This window comes from Rhinopithecus bieti, unplaced genomic scaffold (genome assembly GCF_001698545.2).
Source record: "Rhinopithecus bieti isolate Rb0 unplaced genomic scaffold, ASM169854v2 scaffold_73682, whole genome shotgun sequence".
In the NCBI taxonomy this organism is placed as follows: domain Eukaryota; kingdom Metazoa; phylum Chordata; class Mammalia; order Primates; family Cercopithecidae; genus Rhinopithecus; species Rhinopithecus bieti.
Window position 1 is genome coordinate 680,687 of NW_016829166.1, and position 10,866 is coordinate 691,552.

Sequence of the window (10,866 nt, forward strand, 5' to 3'; positions counted from 1 at the left end):
CAGCCTCAGAGGAAAGCCATTAAGATGGTGGGGGTGCCAGTCGTGTCATCTGAGGGCAATTGTAAGATTTTATTGAACTAAGATCAAGGGGTACAGGGTTTGGGAGGCAGGATACAGGTCAATACAAGGAAGAACTGTCTAACCTGTCCACAGAAGGGATGGATTGCCTAATTAAATGCTGAGATTAGAGAACTTAGCCTTGTGGATGTGGTCAAGAGGATTCAAGCGTTAGATAGATGATCATTTAGATTAGCTTCCCACACCTACCCATCAGAATGATCCAGCCACGTGTTGAAAGGATGTGTTCTGGTTACCCTGAGATGTTTTCATTCAGTAGATTTAGAGTGGAGCCTGAACATCTGAATTTTTAATCAACACAATAGGGGACCTATTTGCTGGGCAGAGGGTGGTGGGGTATAACAGAGGTCACAGATGTGCAGAGGCCCTTTTTTGAGGAGCATGTATGAAATGTTTCAGGAACTGAAAGGCCAGCTTTGTGGTTGTACTCAAGAGAGTGAAGGGCAAGTTGTATTAGGAAAAAGTGGACACATAAGTGCAAGCCAGAAATTGGAGGTTTTGCAGAACCACATTAAAGACTTTAAGCACAATTGAAACCATTTTAGCCTAGAGCAACATAGGGTGACCAGACTTTGTGTGTGTGTATGTATGTGTGTGTGTGTGTGTGTGAATGTGAAGACCCACACACGCAAAATACACAGCATAGTTTTAAAGATCTCTCAGGCTGTGAAGAGAATGGACTTAAAAATGTTCATGGAGAGGGGTAGGGTGGGTGGTAGTGGACTGGTTAATAGACTGGGGAAGTGTTCCAGGTGAATGACAAGGGGAAATGAGGAGGTATTTTTGGAAGCTAAAATCAGCTGGCCTGGATGGTGGACCAGATCGTGGGGATAAGGGCAAGAGGGTATTCAGGGTGGAGAGGGATGCCATTTACTCACCCAGGGAATAGGTTTGTGGGAATGTTTTGAATGAATGGAATTTGAGGTGCCTGAGATGGCCACTCTGACATGTCTAATGGGTGGTTGAGTGTGTGGGGTTGGAGCTCAGAAGGAGAGGTCAGATGGTTGAAACCAAAGGGGTGGATGAAGTCGTTGAGGGAGCAGGAAGAGTGTTAGAAAAGGGCTCCAGACAGCTAATGTCTGGTGGTGGAGAGGAGGAAAACCAGGATTCAGCTGTCACCACGGAAGCCGCTGAAGAGAGAGGAGGGTGTTTCCTGAAGGTGATGTAGACAAGAGAGGAGGAGAGATGAGACCCGAGAAGAACAGCCTTGGATTCCTTGGCCTGGATGTCCCTGTGCCTTCAGCAGGAGCTGTTTAGGTGCCACGCTGGAGGCTGCGGGAGTTGGGGTGAGGACCAAAGAGAGTGATTATGGAGACTGTCTTCTGGGAGATGTGGTTAGGACGAGGAGCAGACCCCTAGGATGGTCACTTGTGCGGAATGTGGAAGGGAGGTTTTTAAACATTTTTAAAAGATGGAGTAGCCTTTTGGGCTATTTTGCTGGTTTATTTTAGAATTGTAAGTGGGGGAATTAAAGAAAAAACTTAGGAGTAATGCTTTTAAAGTTTCATCTTTGTTATTTTAAAATGTTTTCTATCATGAACTCTGAAGAAATCTTTGAGAGGATGATGGATTTACATTGTCAGTCTCTTATACAAGTAAACCCTTGTGAAGTAATTTTTTTTCAAAACTAAAGCTTTGTTTTTCTCTCCTTGAGATAAGATAAACACAGGCACCATTAATAGCACATTTTGCCTTGTTATCTAAGAAGGGGGATGGTTGCGGGCATATACTGTAGTGTCACATGAGCCAGTGGTTTTTTACATGGGGACACTTCGGTTGACTTGGCTTATGTGCCCTGTGAAAGTGAGAGCCTGTGCCCGGGATCTGATTTCCTCTTTAACTGAGTATCAAATGAAATTCAGAGACCCCGGGGACTACTGACCAGAAACATTTTCCCTCATCCTGATTTCTTTTCTGTTCTACACATCTATGTCCTGTTTTATTTAAAACAAATGTAAGACTTTAATTAAGAAGGTTTTAAAGTCATGAGATTACAAAGTAATCTTGAATCCAATCCTCTGTAATTTTAACCAAATCACCCAGTATCTTTAAGCTCAAAATGTCCTGTCAGCTTTAAATTGAAACTGAATGCCACTGAGAAAATATTGCTCAGTCTCATCAAAACTTGTGCTAATTTCTTTTTTGTTTTTACCCGTCCTTTCTTAAAGAATCAATAAGCTTGCTTTTTGATAATAGTGTTTCTCAATGTTGATAACTGTGATAAGATATATTTCTTTCCATTAACTTTGCTGTAATAACACATTTATGTTCAGAACTACAAGGCTTTTTTTTTTTTTTTTTGTAATTTCACAATATGCCAGGGGATTAATTGGGGGGTACTCTTGAGGATTAAAGAGTCCAATTTGGGAGATAGATAATTGTCTAGAGCAAGCTTGTACCGCCCGCGGCCCAGGATGGCTTTGAATGTGGCCCAGCACAAATTTGTAAAATTTCTTAAAACGTTATGATGTTTTTTTGCAGTTTTTAAAGAAGTTCATCAGCTGTTGTTAGTGTTGGTATGTTTTATGTGTGGCCCAAGACAATTCTTCTTCTTCCAGTGTGGCCCAGGAAAACCAAAATACTGGGTACCCCTGGTCTAGAGATAAAGACTATTTCCCAGATAGATGGGTAGGTTCCCTATTACTGCCCTCTCTCTTGAATCTGGGGTATTTTTTGCAATTATTCTAGCACTACAGATCTGTCATGGATAATAATGCATAGTTATTAACACTAACTATGGATGTTATGAAATTTGATTGTCATTATATCCTGTGCTGATTGTACTCATTCAAGTTAAAATCACAAGGTGTAATGGAATACTATGCAGCCATAAAAAAGGATGAGTTTGTGTCCTTTGTAGGGACATGGATGCAGCTGGAAACCATCATTCTCAGCAAACTATCAGAAGAACAGAAAACCAAACACTGCATGTTCTCACTCATAGGTGGGAATTGAACAATGAGATCACTTGGACACAGGAAGGGGAACATCACACACTGGGGCCTATTGTGGGGTGGGGAGTGGGGAGGGATAGCATTAGGAGATATACCTAATGTAAATGACGAGTTAATGGGTGTAGCACACCAACATGGCACATGTATACATATGTAACAAACCTGCACGTTGTGCACATGTACCCTAGAACTTAAAGTATAATTAAAAAAAAACACAAGGTGTAGATATATAAAAACTCAAATGTTAGTTTATCAGTTTACAGATAGAACTGTGATATAGCATTCTATGGTGGGCACATTGTGCTCAGATCTAAATAGCCTAAGTAGGAAGCCAAGTTAGAAGGTTGGTCGAGTATGGAATCAGTGCACGGGGAGTTGATCAAATGATATCAGAGGCCAATTGTCATGAAGCTGTTTGTCTAGTGTATCCATTTCACTGTAGTGACATCCCTATGACGAGAACCAGACCATGGCGTTTTTCTGGATCAATGGCTGTGCTGTGTTTCTGGCAGTGCTATACTCTAGACATTTTATATGTAAAGAAATGATGTTACATGCTCATTTTAGAGAAGAGGAAAGTGAGACTCAGAGATGCTGCATAATTGGCCTAAAAGTTGCACAGATAATAAGGGTTGAATTAGAATTGGAACTTACATTTAATTCCAAAGGCTGTGTTTCTACTCTTTGTGCTTCATTGCTAAGATTTGGGCAATCCATAGGTCTTCAGTGATGCAAATCACCTCCAAGAAACCCCAGTGCCTTAGCACTTGATGTCGTTTCCATGAACAGAGCTTTTGTTTTCCTTTGCTGAGACACTGTCCAAGTTGGGGTGGCTGAAAAAGGCTCCTTGAGCTGGCCACATCTGTTTTAATTAGGGATGTGTAAAATTCCAGCCATCAACTGTGCCAGGAGTCTGCATTGGCTGCATGTTACAGCCGATAAATGATCTAAGGCAAATTATCTGGATTTAGGGATGGTGTTTGGGATGAAATGATGGAGAGTTAAAATGGTCTCTCAGCAAAGCTACGTGCTGTTTACTGTAGGAATTAGCATGCCTGATTAGTACAGCTCTGAGAAGCAATGAAAATGTCTAAAAAAATTCAGCAGTTGCCTCAGTGCCCTAAATAGTCTTATGTCAGCAATTAGCAGTAACAGTCTTTCATTAATCCATCAGATTTCTGATGCTGCACATCCTAATGCAGGAGATAATAGAGAATCCTGAGGATTAGCCACTGATGCATCACACCACAGTATGTCATTACAGCAGCAGTGTTGAGACAGCATATTGAAGCAGAAAAACGGTAGAGCAACAATTCTCTGAAAGCAGGAAAGTGCTCCTTTTCTTCATTCAATTCAGAGTGCCATGTACAACGAGCCATGACTAGGCAGCAGTCTGTTTCACCAACTCTTTGGAGGTGTGTAAGTCGGCTTTTTAGTTGTATTAATGAGATGTTGCAAAAATAAGAGATTCCAAGGAAAGAAACATTACTGGTAAATTTAAAGGGGTTCGGATTTGGCAACCATTCCTTGATGAAATGGACTCTCTTTCATGTATTCTGTGGTCGTGTTACCTAATCTTAGGAGGAGTCACCATGTTTTTGCTCTTCCCCGAATTCATCTTTGGATGGCTGTGTCTCAGAATCATTCAGCAGATATTTCACATCCTTTCTGGTTTCTTCCAGTCTCCAAATGCCTTCCCGTCCTCTCATTCCTGGCAGGGAGCCTTTCCTTGTACTTGACTTCCATGTTCTTAGCATGATGTGCACTGTCCCACCTTCCCTTCACTCCTCTTAGAATCCCCATGTTGTCACCTGTGTGTGTAGTGTGTGGTTGTTGCACTTTGACAGATTTAATTTCAAATCTGACCCGCTCTATCTGGCAGAATGGCCGGGCACTACTCACTTGGAACCTTTGGTTCCCTCCTTTCTTTCCAAATGCTCTGCCTGTATCCTCCCCATCGCAGGAAAGGACAGCATCTTTTGTCTGGTTCTCAAACTGAGAAACTTGGAGTCATCCTTATTCCTGTTTCTTTCATGCCCACATTCAACCAGTCAGCAGATCCTGTTGATTCTACCTTCAGAATATTTCCAACCACCATCCCGGCCCTCCTGCAGGTCTTTGCTGGCATGATTCTTCCCTAGAACTTTCCCTCTTTCAGCATTGCCCCATGATGGTCTAGTCTGACCATTCCAAAATATGAATCTGATCACAGAGCCTCCAAAGTCTTCCATTTTCACCTGGGAAAACACAGAATCTTTTCCAAGACCTGCTGGGTGCGGTGTGATTAGCTTCCAGCACTTCTCTTTGTTCATCTTCTATAGCTTCATCCCTTCTCCCGCCATGGGCCCTGATGCTCCTCAGACACTCAAGCATGTGTCCTCCTTGTAGCTCCTTTCTGTTTTTTCTTGTTACTGTTTTTGTTTTAGTTGTCTATATCCTCCATGATAATGTTTATTCCATAAAGAACAGGATTTTTTTTTTTTTTCCATTTTGTTCACTGACATCGCCAGCCTCTCAGTTCCCATTGTACTGTTGCCTCTCTTCAATTAGAGAAATACAGACCTATAGAATGAAGTTCAGGCTCTTTGTCATGGTATTTGGTCTTCTCCACAATGCCCAGTTCCTGTCTTTGGGCCATTACTGTTTGTATACTCACAGGAACCCTAGCTACACCCAGCTATACCATGGCTATGTCTTTGTACCCATGGCTGTGAAGGTAGGATGTGCTGAAAAGCTCTTTCCTCATTTTTACTTGTTAAAGTCTATTCCTTATCTTTAATGCCCAAATGGATTGAAAATATTTTCAACCCATAGAAAAATATTTTAGATTTCTCCTGATAAACACTTATCTCCCTTTTCTCTGAAATTTGCTGCCACTTGTATAGCATTTATCACATTTCGCCTTTGTAAGTTATTTGTGAACATCTTTCTCTTTTGTTATTCTTGCAAAATCCTTGATGATGGATTTCTTTTCATTTCAGCTCTATTATTGCATCCTTAGTTATCACCTTTTATACTGTGTTTGGCCAACTTGTTTACAAATAGAAGCAGCTCTAAGTTCATATTTCAGATGATCTCAGTTAATGTAGAAAGCTTTTATTATTTCCTCTTGTGTGAATTATTTACATGAACAAGAAATAACATGCATATGACAACAAATTAGGATATGTTATTTTCATATTAAATGTCCCTAAGATAATAAGCAATGAATTATTAATGTATCACACAGGCATGTCTTTTATTTTGTTTTTTGTTTTTTGAAATGTGAAAACAAACCTAAATTTGTCCTACCAAAAGCTCGTAGTGTATGTTTAGGCTTTCAGGGAAAAGAATTATTTTTACTTAGAGATCACTAGTTAAAAATAAAAAAGAACCTAAAATTTGCATTGTGTCCCCAAAATTATGCCATGTATTTGGAATGTGTATTTCATATATGTTGGAGTTTTAAATATTTTCCAGCAGTATAGAAAACAGAAGAAAATGGACTTACATTTATTGTTAAATCAACATATATTTTATATTTTTATATTTAAAATGCTTTTGATTATAATAGCTAAGGGAATTTTATAATGCAGGGCCCAAGTCTCATTTCCTTTCTATTCTTCCACCAGGTAAGTAGTACTCTTGATTTAATGCACTGATATTTTCTATAAAGTGCTTAGCATAGTACTATGTGCTTAATAGGTAGTTAGCACCCAATAAATGTTAGCTTCTATTATTCAGAAAGAAGTGACCTTCTCTTTTCAGAGTCCTTCTTGGCTTGTCATTTATCATATTATTGCCTTGTAATATTTTTATGTCTTTTCTAGCTAAGTGTCCTTTAATATTGTAGAGAATTTTGTACATTGTAAAGGATTAATAATTTATCCAGTGAGTAAATAATGAACTTGTGAACTTCTTTTAAAATCTAAGTAGCTCTGAAGTTTCCTAATACTGAGCCCAAACATGGCGGAAACTTCTGAGCACAAGCAAGTTAATGCCATAAATAATCCCAGAAAAGTCACTGGACACAGAACGAGTCTCTGGGGATGAACCAGAAGTCATATTTGCCTGCCTACAGCTTCCTTGCTGAGGCAGTTCTGCTAAATTAACAGGGGATATATTAGCATGTTCAGAGACCTCTAAGGTACCGTAAAACCCGTAGAATGCCCTCTTCCGCTACATTTAATAGAGTTACCCATTTGGTTAAGATTAGTTACTCAGTTTCTTTATGTTGTAAATGACTTATTTGGCCATTTGTTTGGGAAAGCTAGGAAGAGCAGTGGAGAGCATGAGAGACTGCAGGGCAGACAATGGCTTCTGTTTTCTGACTGTGCACTCACATGAGAGAAAGAGAGCCTTTCAAAAAACATTTGCTGGAGTGCTTCACATGGAAGATGTGAGCTGCTGAACTCTGGGAGCTGGCGCTTGGCCGGAATATGTCCTTTAAAGTCTGCCCGTTAACCATTGCAGTGCATGGAATCTAGTAGGCATTCAAGGAAACTTTGATGGATAGATGACTAACCGGAAGTGACGGTGTTCCAGGTAGAGAAGATAGCTTGCTTTTTGTGGATGGCTCAGTTGCAGGCCTCCATTGGGTTCTCCCAAGGCTCAGTGTTTTGCCTAAAAGTTAAGCCATTTTCAGATCTGTGAGTGCATAGGTAATGTAACCATTACATTATCATTGTTCTATTTTATTTACTTCCAAGTAAAACCAGTCTTCCTTGTCATGATTATATTAATTGTATTCATTCCCACAGTGATTCAAAAATACTCTGTGTCTCAGAATTGGCGTGGCCCCCCACTGGACAAGTGGGGCTAAAATGTAAGCAAGGTCGGCTTCCTGGAGAAGCCTACAGCCTAAGGGGGAGATGAGACCTGCTTACATGGCTGTCAGTACAGAACAGAGGAGGTGTGTGCTACACAGTAAAGGACTTCAGAGGAGGGAAACAGTCTGTACAGTCTGGAGGATGCCAAAGCACTTCAGAGAAGAAGCTGCATTTTAAGCAATACTTTGAAGTAGATGTTGGATTTAAAGAAAGGGACTGGGTTGGAGGTTTAGAGTGAGGATATTGAGGAGAAAGCAACAGGCATAGTAACTGGTAACTTTACAGTCATGTCAATGAATTTATGTTAATTAAAAGTGTAATTCAGGCTGGGTATGATGACTCAATCCTGTAATCCCAGAACTTTGGGAGGCCTAGGCTGGCAGATGACATGAGGCTAGGAGTCTGAGACCAGCTTGGCCAACATGGTGAAACCCCATCTCTACTAAAAATGCAAAAATTAACCAGCCTTGGTGGTGCATGTCTGTAATCCCAGCTACTCGGGAGGCTGAGGCACAAGAACCACTTGAACCCAGGAGGTGGAGGCTGCAGTGAAGTGAGATTGCACCACTTTAGCCTGGGTGACAGAGCGAGACCATGACTCAAACAAACAAACAAACAAACAAACAAAAAAACAACTGGTGTAATTCATGTGCACATGTGTATTTGGCTAAGTAAAATGTATATTGTCAAGTTTAAGGTAAATTTTATTTCCCTTTATATCCTGTAGGACATCACAATAAAATTTTGTTTGGTCAGATTTTCTTATACTGTTTTATTTCTTTTAAGCTGTGGGATTCTTCATATTCCAGATGAAAAAGGAAGTCATAATTGCATGTTGTGATATTCTTTGAAGTTATGTTGGACAGCGTCCACAGTAGAAAAGGTTAAGTTCATTTCTTAATGTGTATACACTGCCTTTTACCCACTAGCATTGGGGCCACCTCATGCATTTGTTTGCTCATTCAACAAATATTTATTAGGTATCTACTGTGTGCCAGGCAGGGTCTAGTGTCTTTCAGTTGTGTTTGCATGCCTCATGGTATGCTTTATATTTTTTCTTTCTCCTACTCTATGAACATTTCTTTGGGGATATAGTAGGTTCTTAATAATCATTGAGTTAATGCACATTGAAAAATTTCACAAAGGAATTCAGGCATGATGGACTTGTTGAAAGTCCCACTGCAGTTTTGGACTTGAGTACAAATATTGAGTAGTATGTTTCATAGGGTTTCATTAGAACAGAATGCGTTTACAACTTTGAAATTTTTCTGGTGCTTTTCCTGAATTTAAGAAATAATCTCACACATGAATCACATCACGGTTCAAAAATGTAACTATGTTTTGACTAGCCTTACCTAATGGAGTTTCGGTATTAATTTAAGCGTGAAGAACTATTCTTAGCTTTTGCCAGGAAACAGGTATTTAAAGTTCTCTGTACTTTTATTAATCCTAACATTTCTTTAGGCCATTTCAGCTCTTATATGACTTGAGGGTGAATGGAAAAACATTCAGTCAACCAAACAGAAAAAACTGAAGACTGATTAGTTGAAGCCTCACAGAGTAGTATATGCCCCTTCTACTCTACCCTGAACACTGAGATAGTCACATTTCCTAGAAAGACCCAGCAAAGCCAGATTAGTAGAAAGAGGTCCAGAATAAAGTATCTGAGAAAGCATTATAAGAAGAGAGTGTTTTACAGAAGATGAAGACTAATAATTTCAACTTAATGTGATAAATCCAGTTTGTTTCATTTTTAAATTTATGCTTCCTAATAAAGTAATTTATTCTAGGGCTCAAGGTTTTATAAATGGAGAAAGACAGTGCGTATGATTAAGATTTCAGACTCTGTCATAAAAGAATTATCCATGTTTCTGCCTGCCCTGTGTTGTATAAATTTCTGTGACTTATAATTTTTTAGACATATTTATCTAATGACATGTGTTTGAAAGCATCCACATTTTGTGTCTACGCTAGTCTTTTAATGATTCTAAGTTCATTTTTAATGGTTGAAACTGTTATGTAGACCATCTTCTGAGGCAAAATCATGAAGTACTACATCACAATATTAAGTTCTTCAAATTAGAATTTCAGTTTTAGTGCATTTGTTATTTAAGTATTATTAGGTTAGTTCTAATGCTAATTTTAGATTTATTAACAGATAGGCTGGAGCCTGCCAATTAATATTTTTTACTCTTGATTCAGCAATAATTTGGGTAGTCAGAAATGCAGATGCATTTCTTATGGTCTTTTAGAAAATTATTTTCTTTTGATTTAATTACTTGGTGCAGGACATATTTCATTACAACACTTCTAAATCCAATTAGATATTTTTGCTACAGGCAATAATTATTCTAAACTCTTTTCCTCATAGTGGAAAAGTTGATCATCTTGAATAATCTTAACCATGTTTGTTTCTCCAAAACTGTAGTGTTTTACCTTGTAAATTTTCTTGGTTTCCAGGTGAATTTAAACTAGATATCTCATTTCCATTTTTCAGCATTTTCTCCAATTTGATTGACTTGTACTAACGGCTCTGTCGCCCAGACTGGAGTGCAGTGGGGCAATCTCCGATTACTGCAAGCTCTGCCTCCGGGGTTCACGCCATTCTCCTGCCTCAGTCCTCCTGAGTAGCTGGGACTACAGGTGCCCGCCACCACCCCCAGCTATTTTTATTTTTAGTAGAGATGGGGTTTCACCAGTTAGCCAGAATAGTCTCAATCTCCTGACCTTGTGATCTGCTCACCTTGGCCTTCCAAAGTAATGGGATTACAGGCGTGAGCCACCGTTACCAGCCGGAATTGTACTATTCTATATGCTCTTTTTTTTTTTTTTTTTTTTTTTTTTTTTTTTTTTTTAGTTGAAGTCTTGCTCTTGTCCCCAGGCTGGAGTGCAATGGCACAATCTCGGCTCACTGCAACCTCTGCCTTTCGGGTTTAAGCAGTTCTCCTGCCTCAGCCTCCTGAGTAGCTGGGATTACAGGCACCTGCCACCACACCCGGCTGATTTTTATATTTTTAGTAGAGATG

The 10,866-nt window shown here is 39.5% G+C and overlaps 1 protein-coding gene across 9 annotated transcripts in view; it reads left to right on the top strand.

The window, feature by feature from the left end:
* Window positions 1–801: 801 nt before the first annotated feature.
* Window positions 802–10,866, top strand: part of PTPRM (protein tyrosine phosphatase receptor type M) — a 797,738-nt gene continuing 787,673 nt past the window's right edge. For 4 of the 9 annotated variants that reach the window (XM_017864683.1, XM_017864688.1, XM_017864684.1 and 1 more), the window contains exon 1: window positions 803–1,364. In XM_017864683.1, the coding sequence (XP_017720172.1) occupies window positions 1,304–1,364 (61 nt within the window). In that variant the 5' untranslated portion in view covers window positions 803–1,303. Of the gene's footprint in view, window positions 1,365–10,866 lie in introns of all 9 variants that reach the window. The other 5 variants (XM_017864681.1, XM_017864682.1, XM_017864690.1 and 2 more) reach the window with 3 other exon arrangements.